Raw genomic sequence first — 26,591 nt, 5'->3', positions numbered from 1 at the left:
AGGTAGAAACCCTCCAAGCCAACTCTCCTAACCACAAAATAGCCAGGGACCACTTTTCAATTAGGTTACACAGTATAGGTCCCAAGAAACACTCTGACAAAGAGCTGGTCATTCTGAAGGCCAAACAGCTAACCCAACAGTTTTTCATAGTGGAACTTAAACATGTTCCACCCTTGTACCACTACCAGTAATAATAGGCAAAGTTGTAAACCAATTACAATAGCAATGAAAAATTAGTTCCTTAATAAGAGTGAAAATCCCCTGGACAGATCATCTATATTTATTAAGTAACTTAGGCTGAAAGGCAAGTGAATGAAAGCCACGTGAAGAATGTTATCACGCCCACCCAGCCACAATGAACCAATACATCCTGACTGAGAGCTGTACTGCATTTGAACCGAAGGAGATGGAAGACATAACAAGAGGAGCTTCAGAGAGAAGAGAGATTCTCCAGGTTACCATACCATGAAGAAACTGCCAAAATCACTCCTCTCCATTTTTGAGTCCTTTTTTATTTATTTTTTTTTTGGCAGTACTGAGGTTTAAACTCAGGACTTCATGCTTGCTAGGCAGGCCACTCACCACTGAGCATTTCACCAGCCCACTTCCCTCCAAGTACTGTTCTTGGCAAAAGCTGCTTCAGAAAAATATCTGTGGGATCTGAAATTTTCAATCTATAGTCTGCTATATTCTATAAATCAGATTAAATATTAGCTACAGCTGTGTAAGAATAAAACCAACTTCACTTAGACCAAAGGTAAAGTGCTGCCGATATATATATACAAACACACACACACACACACACACACACACACACACACACACACACACGTTGGTGTCTCCATGTCAAGCTCCAAAAGTGAAGACCTACAGGGCTGATAGAAATCATTAGGAGACCACAAAAGATCACATCACCAAATTTTAAGCCTTCGGGAACATCTACATATTCAGATATTCAGCTTAATCATGAACAAAGCAAGTTCCTCCTTTCAAAGCCAACTCCTCTCTGTGCCATGTACCACTCTTCCTAGCCACCCTTCCATGACCACAGAGTCCTCATTCAATTTACCTCAATGTCTCCTACGCCTCCAAAAAGTACACAGACTTCCTGGAGAACAGCGGGGTTGGGGAAGTTTCTAAGCTTCCTAGCTACAGGAAGTTGAGCAATTTTCCTAAGTCTCTGTTGAAGTTTCCTCTTAAGAGGAGATTACTCTGTATGCCTTGTTGATGTTGCAGGAATTAAATGAAGAAAATATGGAAAGCATTTAGTCAGCGCCTGGCCCACAAAAGGGACTGAAATCACAGCATCTCCCCTTTTCCTTCCTATGGTATATTCAAATCTAAGGTGTCAAGCACAATTTTCTATAGGAAATAGATCAGGGACAATGCTGACCAGATAAATACAATTTTTCTCCTTAACAAAAACTTTCCAGAAACAGTAGTATGACTTTCACTGCCAGGTACAGATTATTCTAATAGGAAGAACTTCAAGCCAAATACTAGGGGAGGAACTTGCTGGTATACACTGGTGTGAGAGATATTTGGGAGCATGTAGGGGTGACATGCCCCTAAAACTGCAGCCTGGCTGTGCACATATCTGTAAATATCTGGCATAGGGAACCTTCTAGACACAGAAAGCCAAGTAGATTATTTCACTTACTTTGGTGACTGACAGACAAGAAGAGGGCACAAGAGAAGGCCCATGTGCCATGTCATCAATCACATACAATTTTTTAAAGCTTCTATTTTAGAATTTTAAGACAACTCAAAAGGCTGAAACTAAAAATCATTTGCTCTTCATTGCAAATGGTCTTATTCAGATAACGTTCCTTCTTAACACCCAGATCAGAGCTGAAGGATGTTAAGTTTTGATTCAACATAAGAAGTTCAGCATAGGAACATGGTTATGCTACAGCAGGACATTGATTTTTGGACAGGTAAATCAAAAAAAGAGAAAAGTAGGTATCTGAAGGTCCTGAAAGGCCAAATAAACAGCAGAGGCAGCAGAAGTAAGAAAGTGGTAAAGTTGTCTAGAGTTGACTCTCACTTCATGGAATCAACTGAAGGTCATTTTCTATACTTGGCCTCTAAGAAATATCACCATTTAAAATGATGAGCAGCATTAGCGTGACACAGTAAGACTGTGTGTCCTGGACATCCCTGTGCATGCCAAACATGCAAGACTTAGTGAGTGCTGAGTGAACAAGGGCTGAATCATGGCTGAGAACAAAATGTCACCTCAAGACTTTTTGTAGCTTCAAAGGTTTTTCCTTATATTTTTGCAAGCATCTTCATTATTCAGTTACAGAAGCTACTCAATTGTTAGTCACTGTTTTCAATAGATATTCTCTATGGCTATTGCAAAAATACTGTCATAAAATATGAATCCTCCAGAATACTAATTTCGTCACAGCACTAATGTTACTGTGTGCGGACGGTTTTTAACATCTCCACAACCTTCACAACACGTTGGTTTACCTTAATAACATTACTGTCATTTTCCTAGTAGAAGGGTCTTCAAGCCAGTACTCTCTGACGAAGAAAGGCCCATCCAGTGAGCCGGTCACATTACTTGAATGCTTTATTCATTTCCCTACACTGTCCGGCAGCCTCTAGGACACCGTTTTCCTGTTGCTGACTCCCAGAACACTTCTTGGAAAAATCAATTTGCTTGTGCTCTTGGCAGCTCCATCCCATCACAAACTCCCTGACCATCAGACTGTTTAGAATTCTCTTACCTCCTTATCTTGGTAACCACCGGCCTACCCTGGAGGACACGGCTTCCTTTCTTCGCAGATGTTCTTTGTATAAATCACAGAGCCAAAGGCGTTCTCCAGACCTTTACTGTTACCGCTAAACAACCAATCTTCTACACTTACGAAGAAAAATCCCTCCTTTTCTGAAGACCACATTACCCAACTCTACCATGCTGGCATTTTCCTCTTCTATAGCAAGCTTCTGAATCTAAGCATCTGACTCACAGTTTTTATCTCCAACCTGTCAGTGTCCTTTGGGAAGTAAAAAGTCTACTTAGCCATGACCACCTCAATGCCAGCAATCCCGTATTTCACCCTACTTTGATCGTGCTCACCCATGAGACACTAGCTACTGCCACCACCTGCAACTATGTCTCACTGTGACGACAACTATGGTTGGTTTGTTTTTTTTTTTTTTTGGTAGGTATAATTACAACTTCCTGCATTCTTCTATTTTGTTGAAACATCTAGTCCCTTGGTATCATTTGGTGACCCTTATTCACTTCATTTCCTTCCCTAGATCCTGGACTCCCTGTCAATTACTTAAAAGAGCCCTCGCCAGCACCTTGAGGGCACTTTGTGCAACCCAGAAATCCAGAGCCTTGAATCAATTCTATAATCTCTCTTCAATGTCTCTACATCTAAGCAGATTGGATTCTGTTGGGATGTGGTTGAAAGCAATAGAGGCATGCAGATTTTGTATCACTAACTTTGTATTCTACCTTGTCTTGTCAACACCTTTCCCATTCCCTGATGATGTTTTCTCAGTTGGCTGATCTTAAGCCCCCTAGCCCAACTCTTCCCCCCTTTATAATAATGCTCTCTCCTACTTCCCTGAGAAAACAGGGGTTATTACGCATGAACCCTTTCCAAATATCTTACCCATTATCTCAACTAAAAAAAAAATTTAAAAAAACCCTCTGTATCCTCCCCCTCTCAACCTAAAGTCTCAAGTCTTCTCATGCCAAGAAATTCCCAGTCACCAGCCCACTGCAGGTCCCCCTAATACACCACTGAGTCCACAGAGCACAGCTCATCAATAACGTCCCAGCTGTCAAATGCAACTAGATTGGCTACTTGACTTGACTTGGTTTTACTTTTCTGTTCCATCAAATATTTCTGGCCATCCTTTTCTGTTAAGGGATGTTCTGGTCATCCCAGCTGTTAAGTCTAAGCCCTTGGGACAACTTTCAGTCAGTTGGCCTTGCTACCTCCCCTGCTCTTCCCGCCTCCTCGATGTTAGATCACTAAGGTCTTCTAGCCTCTTTCTCTTTTCCATGCCTCTCTGCAAATGATTACGTATACTCTTGTGATTTTAAATTCCACATCGGCAGCTCAGAATTATGGAAGCTTTATCTTGCCTGGAGCCTTCTGTTAAGTTTATATATTGTTATCTAAATGACTGATGTGTGCTTAAATATTACGAAGTCAATACATGAACAACTGTACTCATTCATGTTCTTCCTCTCAGATTCCCTACAGCACGAAGTGGCACCACCATCCACCCCACCTCCCCCTTTCACTCCTTTCGTCCTTGGCTTCTCTCACTGGGTCGCATTAGGTTTACCTAGTTAATATCCTAATGATTTCTCTTGAGCCCCCAACCACTCTACCCACTTTATACTGACTTAGTCCAGGATGCTATAATCTTTCCTTTGAATCACTGAGATGGCCTTTCTATTACTGCCTTAATTCTAGTCTTGCCTCTGCATTCCCTCTATAAACACATTGCAAAACACAAAACAAACAAAAATCCTCCCACACTGTTGCCCAGATTTTCTAAACTTCAAATTTGATAGTATCACTGTAGGAAGTAAAATCCTTCACCAGCTAGGCATGATAGTGCACACCTGAAATCCCAGCTACTTGGGAAGTAGAGGCAGGAAGATTACAGTCCAAGGCCAGTCCATGGCAAAAAAAACCTTAAGATCATATCTGAAATACAAACTAAAAAAAAAAGACCAAAGGACAGCATTGCTCAAGTGCTAAAGCACTTGCCTGGCAAGAATGACACTCTGAGTTCAGACCCTGGTACAGAAAAAATAAAATCCTTCACTGGCCCCTCATTACCAAACTTTGAAGTAGAAATTCTTTACCCCTGTAGTTAGAACCCTTTATGACTGACCCCCCACCTGCCTGATTTCCAATCACAGTTTACTTCACACGCAAGTCTCCACATCACCAAGCCTATGCCATGCGTGTGGCTGAAACAATGGAATTTTCACATCACACTATTTTTGTTTCAAATATGCATTCTTCCTAGTATACTGTCAGCTCTTGCAAGCCAGAAACCATGTCTTACTTACATCTGTGTCCTCACCACCCAGAACCCATTAGTATAGTTTAAAAAAAATATAGTATAATAAATGTTGGCTGATGGGAAAGCACGAAGTGTCTTGAAAATAAATAGCTCTCCTGAACTATTTTTACCATTGTTTAGCTAAAAATAATCTTTCTTGGAAGACTATAATTTTCATCACAATTTTTCAGCAACTAAAGATGTTTCCCAACTCGTGGCACATCTGTCTCTTCCTTCTGATTGGAAAATAAGGAAGAGCCAGACAGGATTGTGAGTTAAAAATGATTTTAAGACCCTCATGATGGTTCTGCCTTTAATCCCAGCACTCAGGAGACTGAGTTCAAGGCCAGTATGGGCTATATAGTGAGATAACACTCTTTTTTTTTTTTTTTTTAATGACTATCATGAACAGACAACTAGCTCTACTTACTGTGAGAACATTTTTTAGGTCTCAGTTACTTTAATAGTAGACTTTGATGGGCTGACTAAAGGGTACATTCACCAAGACACACCAGCGCTCAGGGAAGCACACGTACCTTCCACACAGCGACAGCCCTCTTGTAGCACCCGCGCGTACATATCCACTTTGGACTGGGAAAGGAGCTGGTCCCCAGTCAGGTACGTGTTGTGAGAGGAAGCGATGTAGTAGTTACACAGAGGCTGATCCATGTCTTGGTGCACCTCATGGTGCAAGGGATTAAACACGTCACAAGCAGGACTGCGCATGAAGCTCGTGAAGCCTGTGGAAGATAGAGTAACGTACTACAGCTTTTCAAAGTGTGTCTACTTCATTAACGCTAATCAAGACAAAAGAGGCCAAAGAAGATTCACAGCAATTATTGTGACAGCTTTTGTAGGGAAAACTGGGGCAATGAAAGATTTGCTTGATATCAAATGGAGTATCAAAAATTGAACTCAGACTTTGGGGAACAGCCATTTAAACATTGTCTATAGAAACATAAACTGACTTTTTAAGAATTTTGAAGAGGGGCTGAGATGTAGCTCGGTGGTACAGCGGCTTGCCTAGCATGCGTGAGGCCCTGGGTTCGATCCCAGCACCAACAAAGAAAAGACAAAAAAAAAAAAAAGAATTTTGAAGGGATGGAAGGGAAGCTCACTGCAAAACCATTTAGTAATGACTAAGCTCAAGCTACGCTTAGGCAGTGTTACATAATGGGCAACCAAGGCCACATCAGAGTCTCATTCAGACCAAGTGGTACTTCGATCAACTGGCCATTGATGGGTTATTGAGCTAATCTGAAAAACGGTACAGTCGATGTCATAAAATAGCACATCAAAGGGTAAACACTGCCTAAATTCAGGGTCTGATTATTTGACTATGAAATTGATTTGGGAAAATTCCATTAATGACTAGCACATAAATAACTATGATACTGTGCTTAAAGATTATGTAGAAATGTCTATCTAGTTTTTAGTCTTTCAAAAAGGCACTCGTTAATATGTGAATAAATACATGAATGATTCACAAGTACCTAAGCAGAATCTTTATTAGGGTCAATTTTTTCAAGTCTTCTTTGAGAATCATTTGGTAAAATCTGATCTGTAAATATCCTCTAAGACTTAATTAAGAATTTCTTCATGCCCATCTTTATGTCTATAACTTAGAGACCTATATCTAATTCTTTCTTTTAGGGGCCCACCATGGAAAATATTTATTTCTTCATACAGAAAAAGCCCAAGTATAAAATAGTATTAATGACATAAGACTTTAAATTATTCCCCTTCATTTTAACTACCCTCAATCACAGGAAATAAACACATGGGATCAAACCTTCTTTATCAAGCCAGGAATGGTGGGCTCCTGATTACTTTAATCCAGGAGTTCAGGGCCAGCCTGGGCAACCAGAGAGGCCATGCCTCTTAAAAATAAGTAAATACATTAAAAAATTAATCCGCTTTGTCCACACTGCTACTGGGAGCAAGGGAAAGCAGGAGACCAACCATCACACATGGTAAAATCAACTGTGGCTCTGGCTGCTCTTGGTGGCAGTTGGGTCCCATGGTCTTTAATTAATATTATCTGTTCTGCTTGGGAGACCCTCCTCTTGGCTTGTTACCTGCAATTTACTTTCCAGTGTATTTTAAATGCACAGAACGTACGCATCCATGTTTCTGGTTTTACACCGTACCACTTATATGTAACATCCTAGGAGTCACATTCTGAGCGTGTAACCATGGGTAAACATTTTCAGTCCTTGAACCTCACTTCCCTCAACTATAAAATAAGGTACTTGTAGTAACAATATTCGTGACCCCAACAGCTTCTATAATGCTACCTACTGCATAGGAAAAACAAGTCAGTTGATAACATTCTGCAAAACAAGAAAACCAAAAAATGTCTATTTTCAGGTCACCAGTTTAACAGTTTACTTATTTAGGAACAAAATTTCCTTCCTGAAATCATCAGGATGATACTATTTCCAAAAACCAGCCATTTGAGAAAAGTCCAAATATGTCTTGGCATCCATTACACAGTGAAATAAAAACCAACCTCAGGGCATCTTCTCTGTAGGAACACATGCACTTTGTGGCTTTATTAGAATCATCTCAAATTCCATGAGTATCTCCTGAATTCTCTCCCTAAAATTTTTTTCTGGAATTTAACTTAGCAGACTGAATCAAGAAATTAAGACTGGAGTGGGAGTAAGGGGGGAGAAATGACCCAAACATTGTATGCACATATGAATAAAAGAAAAAAAAAAAGAAACTAAGACTACTGGTTATTTTACCTTCTATGCCAAGGACATTTTTCACCTTATTTTCTTCTGAAACTTCAAACTTCTTTATGATGTCAATACAATAGTCTGTTGTCACATTATTCATCTAAGCAAAACAGAAGATGCAATTTCATGAAGTACATTCCTCTACACTACAAACACATGTACTGATTTTTCACAGCTTTCTTGATACTGTGCAAAGAGCCTAAATGAGCAGTGTTTGAGGTTACTAATGTTAGCTCTTTTATAATCTGTAGAGAATCTGCCACTCATCTTTCAGATTTAGTCAGTGAACACAGTCCTTCAATTATTACACAAATGCTCTCTATGAAGCAATAAAATAGAATCAATAATCAATGAACTATCTGCAAAATAAATGTTTCTTGAACAAATACTGAAGTTTGCTAATCATATGTGGAAAGGTAACCATTCTCTACCATAACAGAACGTTTTTAGGTAAGCCACCTGTGTTCGTGGATGTTTATAAAACCTTCTACTGAGCAGTCAGCAGATGGTAACTTAGGAACACAAAGGTTAGCAAAAAAAAATAAACACAAAAATAAAAATCCAGCCTCAGCAGCTAGAATAATAAAGAACTGTGAAACTCGACTGCTTATGTTCAAATCAACTAGTTCACATTATTAACAGTGTGACTTTACAGAGGTCACTTACCTTCTCCCTGGTCACCAGACAGGGCAGGGGTGAGTAGTAAATGAAGGGGGACATCGTATAGCACCAAAAAGGCAGTGTGTGCTCTTATTATTGAGCCAGTCCAGAGATGCTGCATGAGCAGTGTGCATCACTGGAGAAAATAAACACTTTGGGAATAATTTCTTTAAATAGCCAGCAGAAAGAAGTGATATTTGGAGGTCTGGAGTGAAGCACTTAATGGTAAAGCACTTGGCTAGAATGTGTAAGTCCCTGGGACTGGTCCCCAGCACAGAGAAAAAAAAAAACAACAAGAACTGATATTTTGATTAAAAATCCATTGGGTCCCATGATATAACACTGACATTAAAAAATACTAATGAATAATGATAGAGGAAGTTAACCTTGTGAGGCATTTCATATTTCAAATATATTCCTCAAAGACTCCATTGTCTCTTAGGTCCAATGCTTATGTTTTAGTGAAATCTAATTTTTTCCTAAATGGTCGACTTCACAGCATTTCAACTTTTTGCAGGGGGAAAAAGTTGGTCTATGGCTTGGTTTTTGCTGGTTTGAAAAAGCACAAATGCTTTGTTCTCCAAACTAGTTGTACAATACCTGATGCAATCTTTGAGTAAAATTTGTCATCTTTGCCATATTACCAGACATCACCTGAAAATGCCATAAATAAATGAAGCTACAGTATTTTCAAGGAACTCTACTGACCCAGCCAGGCTGTCAGCAGCTCATTAACTTGTCTGTTGTATGCTGGAGAGATTCAGCACATGCAGTCTAGGAGATAAATAATTTCTCACAAAGTGAAAAGAACCACATTGAGAAGTTTGTGTGCCATGGAAGACTGACTTCACTTTGCAGTCATTCAGGGGGTAAGGCTGTTTGTTCAGAGCCACAGTGGCCATGAACTGGACTCAGGAAGACAACCAGGAGCCCATGAGAGTTAAAGGGACAAACAACAAACAAACCATCATGCTGGGATAGTGATAAGTGCAAGTGAGCAGAGAACTTGATACTAGTTCAAGACACACAGCAAAATTTGATAACAAAAAAAAACATCATGTTTGAAAAAATATTCATTGGATTAGTGAAAATACTACAAAGTATTCCACAAAGCTCACAATTCCCAGACACTGGATAAGAATTAATGGGAAAGAAATAACCCACTTTCTACCAAATTGCAAGTATTAAAGACTGTCTTGTAGTGAAATACAGCAAATCCAATTATAATGAAAGTTTAAATGTAAGAGAAAATGGGCTCCCATCCATCCCCCATCTTCTGTTCTCATCACAATATTCAAATTCTACATTTTACCTACTTGAATCTTTTAGACCTTGTTTAAGTTTACTGTAAGAATGAAGGTTCAGCAGAAGTTCATGCTCTTCACTTTGTTACCTTATTTTATTTTCTATTTGACATAGACAGAAACCAGTCCTCAACCTGAAGCCCTAATTCCTACAGGATTTGTTTGAAAGTTTTGTTTGCTATTTCATATCTGAGACACTTGCCAATTTTAACACTGGAGATTGTTCCTTCTATACCAAGCAATTGGTGTTAAAAGAACTTAGTGCTGGTGGAGTGGCTCAAGTGGTAGAGCACCTATCTAGCAAGAGCAAGGCTCTGAGTTCAAACCCCACTACTGCCAAAAGAAAAAAGAAAAATTATAGGTAAACATTGAATTGTTTTAATACTTTATATGTCAATGTGGAGTAAAAAGCTTTTGCACATGTAATATTAAATGGTCCTTCCAATAGTTTTCTAAACTTAATATTTTGTCCCTGTGTTATGCATAGGAAAACTGATGCTAAGAAAGGCTGAATATTGCCACCAAAGTCACAGCAGTGTAAGAGGAAGAACCAAGGTTTTAATTTGACTTCTTGACTTTGAATCCAAAGCATTTCCTTTTATATTATACCTGTTCTACTTGCTTTTCTGTATTTCTACTGAAAAATTCAACCTCTTTCAAAACTGACTGGCTTTTTTTAGTATAGCTGAAACTCCTGAACCTTTTGAAAATTTTGCAATGTTCAAATGAGATATTACAGTTTATCTTCCTTCATTATTCAAGATTAGACTCCATTCTCTTTTACCTGTTTATTAAAGTTCTTTAATCTTATCCAGAAGGAAAAAGACTCACTGATCCTCACCCTACACATTACACATGAGATCAACTAGTTCCAGAAACCAAGTCACAGATAAAATATAAAATATCTACATTCTAACACTGACATCCATAAACTTCCTGTTAGTTTTCTAATCAAGACTTTTCTAGTTGAGTACAAATTTCAAAACAAAGCCAGAAAAATAATTACATTCCTCATGACATCAAACACAAAGTCAAAATACAATTTGCAAAGTATTTAACATTGCTAAACTTTCTTTTTTTATCAAAGTAACATTCACAACTACATCAAAATTAAGATGCTTATAACTGAAAGCAGAATTCCCCCTCCTAGACCCAGAGTCACTGCCCAAAGACAACAAAGCCAGCATTTCTTGATATTTCTTGTGAAATGGGTCTATAATTCCTAATTACTGTGTTTACTGTACTTATACTATTTTCTGTTTCATAAGCTTTAAAACTTAATGCACTGACTTCTTGTTGTGTTGCTGTTGTGTAAGTTCCTCCTCTGACAATACAAAGCACTGGATCAGCAAAGTTTTCTCCTGTGCATCCTCCCAGGATATACATCATAAAGCTATTAAATGATCTGGTGTTTAAATTATTCCAACTATACAAATGTGGAACACTGCTGAGTCTATTGTGCAATAGGATTTATTTCCTTCCTTACACAATCTTTTTAATTTGTTAATTAATGCAATTCTTATTCATTTGGTTAATTTTTAATGTACCTACCATAAGTTTTTTCTAATAGTTCTATGGTCTCTCAGTACTTTTTTTCCACACAACCAAAAGCAACAGACAACCTGTGAATTCCATTTTTGCTCCTTATAAAGATTCCCTGTCTTCCAGGATGGTTGCAATCTAGAACTTTATTCATCTTTCATCCTGATTTTATCTGTCACTCTTGCAAAAGAACACTTAGGAAGTAATTTTTTTTTAATTTGTTGCATTAGTTTTGTGTGTACTTTGTGCTTTTTATTCCAAACACTTTTTTCTTTACAATTTAGCAAGACAAAAATTCTAGGTTGGAATCATTGCTCTGTGGTTTTTGGCTTCCAGAGTTGCTTTTGAGAAGTCCCGATGCCATTTCTGATTCTAATTCTTTCCACAGGACCTGCTTTGTTTGTTCACTTTATTAGCTTTGCTTTGCTTTCTGTTTATGAAATCACCTAGTTTTCCTTTACTTTCAACATTATGAAATTTCACTATGATTTACCTCAGAGTGGATCTTTTCACATTCACTGTTTGGTCCTGCCAATCTAGAGATTCTGATTTTTGTTGCTATCAATTTTTATATTATTTGCTAATCTCGCCCTTCTATTTCATCCTATGTCCCCCATTTTCTATTTCAATTTTGCTTGTTCTACTTTCTCAAATTTATCTGGTAAGCCTTCTTTTGACCTATTACCTGTCTGGACTTCATACTTTCAATTTCTTTTTTCTCCCCCCAAATCTTCTTTTCTCATAGTTTCTTGCTCTTGGTTTATGGCTGCAAATTTTATTATTCTGATGACATTAATGACAGTTTTGTAAAGTTTCCTTCTTCAATGTTTCCTCCAGGTTTTTTGTATTTATGTTCCTATTAGTCACAGTATAGGATTTCCTCAAACATGTGGTAAGTCTTGGCTATTTAAACCAATGTTTAAAATTGTCTATTTAAAACCAAGTAAATAAGGAGCTGGGTAGAAGATCTTCACTTATGAGCAAAGCTTATTTAGTGGGCCCCACCATAGAATCCTCTGGCTGTCCCATTTAATTATACATTAACGTCTTAGGATTTCTCTCCCCTTGGGTTGACATGCTAAATCTGCAAGGGCTGCTACAACAGACTGCCACCAAGCTGGTGACTTAAAACAACAGAAATTTATTCTCTCATAGTTCCGAAAGCCAGAAGTCCAAAATCAAGGTGTTGGCAGGGCTAGTTTCCCAGGGCTCAGAAGGAGAATCTGTTAGCTACCTCTCACCTTGCTTCTGATAGTAGCCCAAAACCCAGGCATTCCTCAGCTTGAGGATTCATACTATAGACTCTGCCTCCATCTTTCCAGGATCTTGCTTTCTATGTGTGTCTATTTCTTCTTTTCTTACAAGAACATTCATCATTAGTTTTAGGGCCTACTTATGAATTCAGGATGATCAATATCATTTATTTTATATACCTATAAAGATGTAAATATTTTCATACATTAAATCTAACTCCCAGGACACTCATGAGTACTGGGAATTAGCACTTGGACATATCTTTTGGGGTTATTATTCAACTCACTATACCTGGTAATAGTTTCCTAAGAAAATATTTCTAATTTTCTACTTGATAAGGATATACCTGAGAGTTTAGTACTGGAAGAGAGCTATGGGTCTCACCTCAATGCATAGATGTTCACTTAATCTTTATATTCATTCTCTATTTCTGTGGGGGAAAAAAATCCCAAAACTGAGATGCTTAAAACAACTGCATACTTGATCACAATTGCACAGGACAGCAAGTAGGACTGACTGCTGTTCTCACCTAGGGTATTCGTATTCGTGTGACCATGAACATCTAGTCCCTTGATTACAGCAGATGGTCCAGGATGGCCTCCCCACACATCTGTGAGCCTCCTTTTCTGTGTGGTCTCAAAAAAAACAAGCCTGTTTTCCTTACATGCTCAGCCCACAATTCTATACTGGTGAGAGTGGAATCTTCAAGGTTCCAAGGCTTAACCTCCAGAATCTGTACCTCACTTAAGTCACAATTTATTTGTCAAAGCAAGTCACTAAGCCAGCCCAGACTCCAGAGGTACAAAAACAGACTCCACTTCTAGATAGGAGGAGAAGGAGATCACATTACAAAGGGCCATAGATTCCAAGATCTGAGTTATTATAGCCATCTTCCCAAACCCCATGTTTTCAGTGTGGCATCTCTTAGACCAGATCCTTCTAATTCATCTCCCTCCAGCTCTTCTTTCAGTTTTATGCCAGGATAAAGGATAGATTGTTGCCCAGCTGTAAGGAATAGGCCTGGAGCCTTAACTGATACTTGTCTTTTCAACCCTCTCCTTCTCCTGTTTAGTGGAATGCCATGTAACTTATTCTTGAGCTTTTCTAGGGGCCCCTGAGGTTATTTTGTGATTTCTCACTCTGTGGGCTTGATTTTCAGTGTTTTGGGGTCAAGTCTCAACCCTTTGTTACTCCTCTCCTGTTCTCTTTGTCCCTGTGGCTTTACACGGGGACAAAAGCATCCTGAGTGGATTATCAGATAATGTGAGGAGGGAGTGGAGAAACACTGCTAAATGAATGATCAGTCCATTTTTAACTGAATAAAACAACCATAATAACTATTTACCTCCCCAGACTAGCAACCTCTAATTCATCCTAAAATTAAACTAACTCTCACAACATTTGAATGCCTGACTATTTCACAGAAAATGTCATTTGGGAACTATATTAGAGGCAGCAGAAATATTGTAAGTCGTAATTACTCTGAAAAGTGTCTCAACTGAATGAGACAAAGGATACAAAAGTTCAGGAAAGAATCTTAAAGGAATGCTTCTATGATGAGGAAATGCTAAAGAGGATAAATACACACCAGTAGCAGGGGTACTAAGAAAAGAAGAGTTTACAATTACTTCTCATAAGTGAGAGAGCATTAAAATGACTGTGAGTCCTAAAATAAAACACTTCTGTATTCAGTGAAGGGCAATGAAGGGAGAGAGCACAAATAATTGGATCAGAAGGATCAAGATTTTTTGGTGGGTTCTTTTTGGTTTTGGTTTTATGGGTTTTTTTTAGCTTTTGAACTCTGGGCATTACACATACTTAGTAGATAATCTATCACCTGATGCACACCCTCAGTCCAGATCAAGGAAATATTTTAACAGAAAGAACAAAGAAGCTAAAGAGAAACCTTTTACAAAAAACTGTTACTATAACTGTCAATAAAGCTACCATAAGGAGAGGGCCCTGATAGCATGGGAATAGAAAAGCTCTGAAAATCGCCCCAGAATTAACCATCCACACACATGTTTCCCATGAAAAACTAGAATAAACAGAAAGCCGCTTTTAACTTTCCCATGGAGACAGCCTTTGCTCTTATTTAACAGTAAAGTTTTCAACTCTAAGAATGTTTCAACATTCTTGCTCTCTTTTCCTTCCTCCTCAATTCAGAAGAAACAAAAGGATAAAAACAGGAGAATCTTGCTAAGATGGGTTGCCAAGGGGATGGGAAAATGAAATCCAATTATCAGCCCAAAGCCAAATTTTAAAAAAAGATTTGAACGCAACACTCAGCGCCCCAGGGGTAAGGCATGGATAGAAACCCTGAAGATGTGGGTTTGGGTGAATGCAAAGAGGGAAACAGAATGAACAAAAACCCCACTTGAACCAACCTTAGTAGCTGGGAATCACAGACAAGTGGCTACCTGTGACCTTTGTCTGTGGGCACAAGGAAGAGATGAAAGAGAAACCTCAGCCAGCTAGCAACTTGCTTAACTGGTACTTCAGGGATATAAAAGAGAGAATTCGTCTTTGCACATCCACATTTTAAGGATGAAATTCCTAATCAAACATCAGTTGGACCTGTCAAAGGCATAAATTCAAATTTTCAGAGAGCTTTGGTGAAATAAAAATCTACCCATGGGCCAGCACTGGTGCTCATATGATCCTTGACAGCATATGTGATCAGCAATGTTTTATTTCATGACTGAGTAAATTTGTAAAAGTTGAATGCTCTGGTGTCTACACCAATCTTATGGCATCAGAAGATAATGAATTACTGCTAGACAGATATTCAAATTGCCTCAAATTTGTCTGGTGTGCAAATCCAGCTTTAAAACGTAAAACACCACCAAGCTCTTGACTAGTGACACTCTTGTTGTGTGTTTAGATTGTGTACAATTTTTCTCCTTGTTAAACAATGCTGAAATGCACAACTTGACCAAAAAAATTTTTATGGAGGCTTCAGTTATTTCCATGGATAAATTACTAAAGGTAAAATGGTTTGGTCAAATGTCTTTAAATTTTATAAATTGTAAAACTGCCCTATTAAAAGATTGTACTATCCACAACTTCACCAGAAGTATAAGAAATGGATACCATGTTTGGTAGAATTCTTTTTTCTAATGTTCACTAATTTGATTGGTTAAAAAATTCTTTTGGCTGTATTATGGTTTGAATAATAAATGCCCCTACACACATACACACACAGACTCATGTTTTAAAAGCTTGGTCCTCAACTGATGGAGCTATTTTGGGAGGGTTTGGAAACTTTGGGAGGTGGGGCCTCACTGGAGGAAATCCATCACTGTGGTGTTCCTTTGAAGGTTAGGTGGGAACCCTACTCTATTCTCACTCTCTGCTTCCTGTCCACCAAAAGTGAAGACCATCAAATGTTCCCACCACCATGATCTGCCAGGGCATGGGCCTAGCAGTTATAGACCTGTGAGCTAAAATAAATCCTTCCTCTGTTATGTTGTTTCTGCCAGATATTTTGTCACAGCTAAACAAAAGTAACTAAAGCAGATTTTATTTCACATTTTTCAATTACTAGTAAAAGGCAAACCTTTTACTCATCCATTATCTTTTTATGGATTTTTTGTTACAAATATTTTGCCCATTTTTCTACTGGTTATTCATTTTTGTCCTCGGTAGTCTAGAGACCATTTTCCAGATTAAGGAAATTCACTGTTTCTTCTCTCTTGTATGCTGTAAAGATTTTCCTATTTTATAATACTTTAATTTTGTAGTGTTTTTGTTATAGTTTCAAAGCATTAATATTTTCCTTTATGATTTCTGTCTCTGTATAATAGTTTTTAATATATGTATATATATTTAATTTCTTTTAAGTTATGCCCATATGTGAGTAGCTTCAAGCTGATTTAGAAAATTAAACTAGATACAGGTAATCATCTGCCAGTTGGGGAAATTCACTGGCAGAAATTCAACATAACTAAAAAGAGGGAAGAAACATATGCCTCCAAGCAAGTGACATCCACCAGTGTTATTCAGATGCGCTGGAGTAATTCCTGCCTGAATGAGGTTGAAGTCAGTAGCTTTATGCATTTGATTTTAATTTCTCACACCGCTGCATTTCTGAATATCATAGTCAAAGGGCTTCCCATTCACCTTTCAATCACTCTTCAATTTTACATTGAGGCAGGAAAAGCAGGTATTAGCTCCCCTTTGTACAGACAGGAAACCAGGGCTAAGAAACAATGTTTGACCTGCCATTCACCAACCACTAAAGCTTGCAGTGTGTGGAATGCAGGTCTTCCAGACCTTGTCTAATGTTCTTCTCTACAGTACAGAGTTCCCCAGGTATGAATGGAGAAGTAGTCATATAAGAGCACGAAGTTGAGGAGTAGAGAGATAGAAAAAACAGTCTGATGGGAGGGATATGGGTGTGCGTGAGTATGTGAGTGTGATTGAGTGTGTGTTAGTGGTGAGCTAACTTTGTCAAATTATCAAACTATAATTAGAACAGCTGATTTCAATCATACATCTTATTAATACTACATGGCCTAAAATTTAAGAAAGCAACAACAAAATTCATAAAAAGTGAACCTGTAAGAGTTCTTAAACTGCTTTTGCTGAAAACACTGACCTTGAGTCCATGAGTTAACTAAAAGCAGGAGACAGGCTTGGCATGCCTGCCTCCATTTTTGTTTCTGTCTTTGTTCTAAGCCATTCTCTCTACACTCACTCAGCAACCATCTTGAGTTCCAGAAAGAACAGGACTGATCCATAACATCTTTATGATTAGGGAACAAAACTACCCCTAAGGAACAGCACAGCCTTACAGGACACATCTCCCCTGCCAAATGAAGAAAATTACCTATAATGATGAGATTGCACACTGGGACAGAAGCAATCATCTCATGGGAACCAGACTGCTCCCCTCAAGTGATGACATGGATCACAATTTCTCTGTAATCCTCAGAGAACCCAAACTTAGATGATCAGTCATTAATCAATTATGCATACCTTTTGCCCCCTGACCTAATTCTTTGTCTATTCAAAGCTAAAAACTTATGTCTGTATCAAAAAGATGACTGAAGATGAACTACTAAAGGCTGTCTTCACATGGCTTCTCTTGCCATGTAATAAATCTCACTTCTCTGCATTCCAGTGTCTCCTTATTTGGCATATAGGGTAAATGACTGGACCCAACGTGGAATCCTAGGAGTTTTGGCCTGGCATCTAAAACCCCAATTTCCCATCTGTTATTCCTAAAATGTATTTGATTGTAGTAATGGAGTAAAATATTACTAAGTCTGATATCTTTTTCTGAGACCAACCAATTCAATTCTCAAACACCTGCTGGATATCCAGCATTTCAATCTGTTCAGACACTACCTGCAAAGAGACAGTAAGACACCACAGATTATAGGCTCAGTGTCCTTTGAAGAGGACCCTACTTCAAATGCCAGACATACAGGGTAACCAGGCTACCCCTGTTTCTACCTGGCCATTTAGAAATTTGGAGGTTCTATTAGTGAAAAACCAGAGCCAGACAGTAGTCAAAGGGGTAAAAAACCAATTTTAATGAGGAACCAAGAGAAAAGAGCCCTCAGTACAGAACTGTCCATGGATGGACAACTAAGGATTTATAGACTAGAAGCAGGGAAGTAGGGGGAGTGGGTAAAAATTACTAAGAGAAAAGGGGAGGTTCTGGTTTAATAGTCATAATAGAATTTTTACTGAAAGCAGACCAAGGTGATCAGACATCACAGGGGTAATAGGAACTGAAGACTTTCGTCAGATATTGAGAGCAGGAGGCTTGGCTACGCTGACTTAGCAAAATTCTTGCTACTGCTGGGCTCTTGAGAACAGGCCCAGGATGAGGCCTAGTCAAAAGAGAACTCAGGGAAGCCTGGCTAGATTAATCAAGGTGATGGTTTTTAATCAGTTCCTTTTAGATTTGATAATTTTCTAGAACATTCAGAGCTCAGAAAAGTGCTTTACACCCATGTTTATTGCAGCGCTATTCAAAATAGCCAAGTTATGGAAACAACCAAGATGCCCCACTACTGACAAATGGATTAAGAAAATGTGGTATTTACACACAATGGAATTTTACTCAGCCATGAAGAAGAATGAAATCTTATCATTTGCAAGTAAATGGATGGAACTGGAAAACATTCTGAGCGAGGTTACCCAGGCTCAGAAGATCAAAAATTGTATGTTCTCCCTCATATGCGGACTTTAGAGCTAGGGCAAATACAGCAATGTGGTTGGACTTGGATCACATGACAAGGGGAGAGCACATACAGGAGGTATGGGGATAGGCATAAAACCCAAAACATGAAAGCGTTTGATGTCCTCACTCCAAAGGAACTAATACAGAAACAACAAAGCAACAGAGGTCGACATTAGAAGAGGATCAGGAACCAGTGTAAAGATCAGTTAGAGATGAATCAACTTGGGTTGTAACACATTTGTACATGAAAGCAATGCTAGGAATCTCTCTGTATAGCTATCCTTAAGTCAACTAGCAAAAACACTTTGTCCTCCTTATTATGCTTATGTCTTCTCTTCAACAAAATTAGAACTAAGGGAAGAACAGGTTCTGCCTGGAAGTAATGGGGGGAGGGGGGAGAAATGACCCAAACAATGTGCGCACATGTGAATAAATGAATAATAAAAATTTTTTTAAAGTGTTTTACTTACTACTATCAATGTATATTAAAGGATACAACTCAGTAAAAGTCAAACGAAAGACAGGCAAAGGGCAAAGTGGGAGGGGGAATCCCATGGCCTCTCTGGATAGGCCCCCTCCAAGCATCAATGAAGTCACCAACCTTGAACACCAACCCACAAAGCCCAAGGTTGTTTTATAAAGGTTCCATTACACATCCATGATTGATTAAATCACTGGCCACTGGTGATTAACTCAAATCCCCAGTCCCTCTCCTCTCCCCTTACGACTAGGGGTTGGCCTAAAAGTTCACACCCTCTAATCACTTGGTTGGCCTCTGGCTACCAGCCCTCCAGAAGCTATCTGGGGCCCAAATTATTAGTGTAGACTCAGGTTTAAAAAGGGTTCACTGTAAATAACAAAAGATATTCCTACCACTCAAGAAATTCCAAGGGCTTTATCCCAAAACAGATGTAGGAGACAGAAGGCAAAGTTGATATGATTTAGAAAAATATTGTAGCTATTGTAAAATTGATGGAGTTCAGGATACATTATCCCAACATCCAGCATCTTGACAAAGCAAGGTCTTTCTGATTTTCCCCCAGGCCTTCTCCCCTAAAGTAGATCACATAACCCTGGAAGGATTTTCTGATTTTTCCCTGAGGCAGTTTATAACACCCTCATTGAGAGATGCTCTTCCTATGCCTGGAGAAAAGAAACCAAAGACAGAGATGCCTAGAGGAAATCTGAACACAAGGGCTTTCTAAGTTCCCCTCGTCCCAACTTGTTACCACTGGATGATACCCTCTTGTCCTCCAATCATTTCTCCACAACTGTGCATGCTTCATCAAACCTAGCAGAAAAAATACACAGGATACCTGTTTCCTCACTCACATCTTGATTCTTCCCGGCCTCTCAGTACTGGGGATTGAACTCAAGGCCTGCCTGGTGCACAAGCAATCTACCACTTGAGCCATGCCCCTAGTCCTGACTCTTGATTTCTTTAGGAAGACTCTCCTGTGCCATAAAAAATTTATTAAAGCATTGCGGCTCACACCTATAATCCCAGCTACTCAGGAGGCATACATAGGGGGATCAGTAGACTGAGGTGGACCCTGGGCAAAAATTACAAGATTGTACCTAAGGTATAACTAACAAGGAGCTGAAGGCATGGCTCAAGTGGTAGAGTGTGAGGTCCTGAGTTTAAATCCTAGCAGGAGGGAAAAAGTGTGCTTTTCTCTTGCTAATCTGTCTTTTGTTACAGAGCTTCAGCTATGAGCCTAGCCATACAAAGGATGCAGAAAAAACATTCCCTATAAAATTTTATGGCCAAGTGCATGACTAGGTAGTTCCCTGCCCACTTAAAATCTCATGTAGTTCCTTGGAAATACCAGATCTTCTATAGCCATATCACCTTGAGCAGGCCTGATATCATCTGATCTCAGAAGCTAAGCAAAGTGAGGCTTAGATGGGAAATGACAAGATCTATGCTATTAAATAAACCTGACTGACCTGCTATTACTGAACAGCAAATACACTGATCAATGAACTAAGAATTTACATTCTCAAATATTATGTTCTCGTGTGAAAATGAAAACATGAAACCTGTTTAAACTATTCTAAAAAGGGGGAGGGGAACAGAAGAGAATGACAGAGAGGGTGAATTTCACCTTATAAGATATATTGTAAGCACTCTTGTAAATGTCACAAGGTACCCCAGTACAATAATACAATAATAAAAATAAAAAAAAAAAAAAAGAATTTACATTTTCATCTTCTTTTAATTCCTTTTTTTTTTTCCTTCTTTTAATTCTCATATTAGTCTTGTCAGGGCAATATCTCTAACAAAGGCATTTTATAATTCACAAAATCAAGAATAAGAGGTTAATATGCTCAAAATCACAGTCAGCAAGGCTACGTATCCAGTTCTGCACAATCCTATTCCACACAGTCTAGTAATTTAAAAACAATCCACAAGCCACTCGTACTAAATGAAGCATTAACTTGCTTGAATAGAGGTGACTAGTACTACGAATAAAAGAGAATTAAAAAACACATTATCAGAAATTGTGTTTAATGCATTTAACTTGAAAGAAACATCAAGAAAAGTGTTAAAAATACTTTCTTCTTGGGAATTGCCAGGCTTAAGAAAGAGCTAGTGGTCTGTGGCAGTGGTGGGTTCTTTAATGGCATTTTTAAAAGAGCCAGTCTCTACATGAAATGGGTCGAGAAATACTAGTCTGTGTCTGCTGTGCTCTGTTTCTGTCTCTTCTCTCACACAGGAAAACAGCATAAGCAAACAGAAAAACAGGCGAAGGCACACAAATTTTCTGTTCTTTACAGGCCCTTTCAAACAAAGTTAAAAAAATACAGTTAAAAAGACACATGGAAAAATATTCATCCCTGCCATCCAAAGAAATACCAATGAAACAAACTCTAAATTAGCATTTTATAGCTACCATATTAGCATCAAAAATGATTTACTTAATAACTAATAATTCACTCACTGCTTAATTATAAACTGAAACCAATCTTTCCTGTGGCATTACAGAGTTATGGGTCCAAGCCACTGATTGTAAGACTCAGTGATGAATAAATAATTCAGACATGTGTGGATTTAGCTTAATAAATGCTTTCTACTTTCTCGCATCTTGCTAACAAAGCAAAAGGTTGAAGTATCTGATTAGCAAATTAATTCACCCATGGGAATAATTCAACAACTGCATTAAACTGTCATAAAACTGTCTGTCCACCTCAATCAGAGGAGATTTTGAATCAGGGTGACTTTTTGCCACCTCTGAGTCTCAAGCAGCAACAACTACCTCAGATAAGGATGACAAGTGTGTTTGGGGCTATGCCAAGTGTAACTGCTAATTTTCTGGGTGAAGCTATTAATTAAAATTAATGAAAATTAAAAGAGTTGAATAGCTTTGGAATGGAAATCACTTTAAATATTCAATTTAATTCAAATTAATACCTAAACTGAATGAACATGATTGAATGTATGTTAACAACATATCTTGCTGATTAATATTCTTAGTATCTTATCAAAGATACTTAAGGAAGCAAATATCCAGTTAATTATGATAAAAATTTATAATAAATTAAATAACAATAAAATTTTTCTGCCTCAAAAAGTGAAAATCCAGCAAACCTTAAAAAGTATGTTGCTTTACTTCTTAGTGTTCTCTTTCCTTTTAACACAGGGTTTCAAAATTATGAAATATCAACAAGCATATCTGTATTTTGAGCTATCTTAGAATAAGTTAAGTCCATTCCCAAAACTTAGCACAATGTCTGGGATATGTAGAATGTGTTCAAATAAGCGAATGAACTTATCTGAAATGTTACTAATCCAAGCATCTCCCAGTACTTGATCTCCTTAGTAACAACCCCAACCCTTGTTAACACTGCTCCAAGGAGGAAAACTCAGAATTGTCAGGGCGAGCCAGTGCATGCTTGGTCAGCTGTATTTCTTAGAGTCAGTGGAAATTTATCTCAATTTAATAATCAAATAGTGACTCAGTGTTCTATCTACCGAAGGTCCATAATAGAAGTGTGTTCTGATTTCACCTGAAATTCTTTCAATATTCACATCCAGATTGGAAGATGTGCTCAAACCATATGATCCACCAGTTCCACTTGGGTATTAACCCAAGAGAACTGAAATCATCTGTTCACACAAAAACTGTACATGGAGGCCAAGGACAGTGGCTCTGTGGAAAAGTGTGAGGTCCTGGATCCGACCCCAGCATTTGGGGGGCTGAGGGGAAGAGCTTTCAAATGAACGCTCACAGCAGCATTGTTCACGCTATGCCCAGATGGAAATAACCAAAGTGTTCATAGGCTGACAACTGGATAGACAAAATGTGATATATCCACACAATGGCAGCTTATTCAGCAATTAGAATGAAGTACTGTTACTTCATTCTAATGAAGTAACAACATGGTAGAACCCTGAAAACATTCTGCTAAATGAAAGAAGACAATCACACAAACCACACATTATATGACTCCCTTTATATAAAATGTCTAGAATATACAAACCAATGAGGCAGAAAGACCTTGTTGCCCAGGTCTAGGGGTAGAAAGAAATAGGGAGTGACTGATAATGGGTAAGGGGTTTCTTCCTGAGATAAGGAAAATGTTTGGCAAATTGATAGTGGTGAGAGTTGTACAACTCTATGACTATACTAAAAACCACTGAATTGTACCCTTTAAAAGGGTGAATTTCATGGTACATTAATCATATCTCAAAAAAGTTTTTTTAAAAAGACAAAAGTATTCAAACAGGCTGGCTGATTACTTATATTAGCACTACAAAAAGAAATCCTTCTACTCATGATTATACAATACAGTTCAAGAATTCGATGACTATGATTTCAACAGAGTTAAATGACTGATTGAAAATGGGTCAACAAACTAAGTTCTTTATACTAAGGTTATGAGTGCATAAATCTAAACAAAATTAAAAGTAAACCTCATCAACTGCAGCAAAACCAAAAGTGTCCTCCTACACACAAATAGTCTAATATAAAAGATTAAAAATCTTTAACAAAAATTTTCTATTGTTCTTCTGTAATCCTAGCACTCAGGATGCCAAGGCAGGAGAATCAAAAGTTCAATACCAGCCTGGGCTACACAGTGAGACCCTGTCTCAAAAAAAAAAAAAAAAAAAAGTGGGGGGCCAGCAAAGTAGCTCAGGCAGTAAAGTGCCTGCCTCGCAATTGTGAGGCCCTGAGTTCAAACCCTACCACCAAAAAACAAAAATGTATTATTTCTCTACATGAAAAACAGATGGAGTTTGAGGGGATATAAGAGTAGCAATACTAAAAGAATAAGAACAATTCATTCAGCACAATTCATCCTATATTAAAATTAAATTTAAATGTTTTATCTTAAATAGATTTAGGAATTTCCTTTGCTAATTGGGACCTAATTTTCTAGAGTTTTCACAAATGCCAATTTCCTATCAGAATTATCAATGACCTACTGTAATGCTAGCAAATAATTATGTCATAGTAAAACAAACTAGCCATATGAGTATAAATATAAATTTATGCTTTTATTTATACTAATCTGTTAGTATAAATATAAATTTATTTTTATTAATGCTAATTCAAAATCATAAATGACTATATAAAGTGTAAATTTATACTATTACTAATACTTCATAGTATTACTATAAAGAAAACATACCATTGTATCTAAAATGAAATACATTAACATTTATTTCCTTGTGGGAAAATATGTATATCTATACTCATATATTTAAGATTAAAAAAACTATATAAGCCAGTGTTCAATTTATCACCTCTACTCTTAAGAGCCACTTGAAATATATTTTAAATGATTCATAGAAAAATTTTTGCAGACTTGTGATATTTTCCCTTCTGTCGTAGATTTAAAGTACCTATATCTAACTCCAAAATACAGCCATGTGTCTCTCACTAGCATTTTTAAGTACACACTCAATTCAGCAGTCTAACCATACCTTTTGCTCCACCTTCAAAAACTGAGCCAGTTCTTCCACTGTTAGATGATCTTTCTTATCACTGTAGCTCAAGAGCAACAAATATAGGTCTCGCCTCAATGACATCATTTTGTAAAACACACAGAATTCTTCAAATGTCAAAGTTCCCTGATTCTCATCTGTGTCAGCTTCCTGGAAAAGGTGTAGAAGGAACAGACAGAAGGAGAGCTTGAAATAGTATATTCACTAGAGGAAAATAAGATTTACTACAAATGGGCAAGCACAGAAATCACAAATAGTGAACATGACTTTAAGCACATATGGAACATTTTTAACAGAATTAACTATATAATTAGACCACAGAGGAAGTTTCAAGAAGTTATAAAGAATCAATCTTGTTCAAATCAATTTATCCAACCACAGTAAATTTATAAATTAAGCAGTATAATACAATTCTAAATAGGGCATTAAGCATATAAAAGTGAACAAATATACTACATATTAAAACTTGTTCAGGACTCCTGGTTTTGATCCCTAGCACTGAAAAAGTTAATAATTCAATTCAAAAAGCTAGAAAAAATTAGAACCTGTAAAAACAGAAAGCAACGAGGAAAAAATATAACGAAGGTAAGCAAAAACTGACTTTTGAAGAAACTAATTAAAAAAAAGAAGAAGTCTTGAACAAGACTAAACAAGAACAGAAAAGGAACAATGTATTTAGTCCATGACAAAAACCCCAGTCTCTCACCTGCCTGAACGGTAATCCATCAGATTGGATTTTCCTGTAAGGCAATCTCTGCGTCTCCACAGGGGGCGCTCATGCTCTCAAAATCACCACATCCGTGGTACCTTCCAGCCTTCCCTCCATGAACAAATCTGAACAATCCATCTGGATTGTGTTTACTTTAAATCATTTGTCTCTAATTACCTAGTGAGAGGGAATCTTTCACCATGATCTTACTTCTGATGGACTGAATTTGTGGTAAAACTGTTGAGAACATATAATGAGCAACCAATCCATCTTCATTCAAAGCAAACATGGTTGTAACCAAACAAAAACTGACAGGGAATGAGCAGCATTTTGAAGCATGTGGATTTTTTTAAAGAACAGTCAGCTGTTAAGTGATTTTAACATAGCTTTGAAAATCAAAGTACTCACAAAATTTTTTTTAAACTTTGTTACCTCTGGGTCAATTATGAGCAAAGGCTTTGATCAATATTTAAGTCTTATGTAGTTTCTGTGTGAAGTCAATCACTGTTGCAGCCTGTCATTTTAAAGATCAGGGTAAACTGGACCATAAAATATCAAAAGTTTTGATGTGTGAGGCTCTTAGTTGGAGAGTCTTTGTGTCTAAGAATGTCCATATTATTCCTACCATAACTCTGCCAAAACATTTAATCCTATACACAGGGATAAAACACTTTTCAAGCCTTCCATGTAAATGCCTAACCAATTAAAAATAGTAAAACCCTGAGGTTTAAATAACAGTATCTAAAGATGAAGAAGGAAGGAGGGAGGGAGGAAAGCTGGGAAGGAAGGAAGGGAGGGAGGGAGGGAGGGAGGGAGGGAAAAAGAGAGGGAGGGAGGATTTAGTATCTTTTCCAGAAATACAGTCAACGGCAAGAGAACACTCCTGAAATAATAGAAGTTGAATATTCCTGATCTGAAAATCTGAAATGTAAAACGCTACCAAACCCAAAACTTTTTGAACACTAATATGATGACACAAGTGGTCAATTCCACACCTGACTTCATGAGATTGACTGCAGCTACAACACAGGTACACCAAAAATATTGTATAAAATTACCTTCAGGCTATGTGTATAAGGTGTATAAGAAACATACTTCATTACATATAAGCAAGCATTCTAAAATCTGGAAAAAAAAATCTTATACCCAAAACACTTCTGGTCTCAAGTGTATG

At 37.7% G+C, this 26,591-nt stretch overlaps 2 protein-coding genes across 9 annotated transcripts in view; both read right to left on the bottom strand.

Moving 5' to 3' along the window:
• The window catches only part of C5H3orf33 (chromosome 5 C3orf33 homolog), a 369,083-nt gene that overhangs the window by 161,888 nt on the left and 180,604 nt on the right, over window positions 1–26,591 (bottom strand). The gene's annotated exons all lie outside the window — the stretch shown is intronic.
• Plch1 (phospholipase C eta 1) overlaps window positions 1–26,591 on the bottom strand; it is a 220,706-nt gene that overhangs the window by 56,343 nt on the left and 137,772 nt on the right. For all 8 annotated transcript variants that reach the window (XM_074073931.1, XM_074073933.1, XM_074073936.1 and 5 more), the window contains 3 exons: window positions 24,688–24,858; window positions 7,806–7,899; window positions 5,592–5,795 (listed from right to left, as the gene is read on the bottom strand). In XM_074073931.1, coding sequence (XP_073930032.1) covers window positions 5,592–5,795; window positions 7,806–7,899; window positions 24,688–24,858 — 469 coding nt within the window. The remainder of the gene's footprint in view (window positions 1–5,591; window positions 5,796–7,805; window positions 7,900–24,687; window positions 24,859–26,591) is intronic.

Source organism: Castor canadensis, chromosome 5 (genome assembly GCF_047511655.1).
Source record: "Castor canadensis chromosome 5, mCasCan1.hap1v2, whole genome shotgun sequence".
NCBI classification, from domain to species: Eukaryota; Metazoa; Chordata; class Mammalia; order Rodentia; family Castoridae; genus Castor; species Castor canadensis.
The sequence above is the reverse complement of the archived record's forward strand: the minus strand, read 5'-3'. Positions and strand labels throughout refer to the sequence as shown.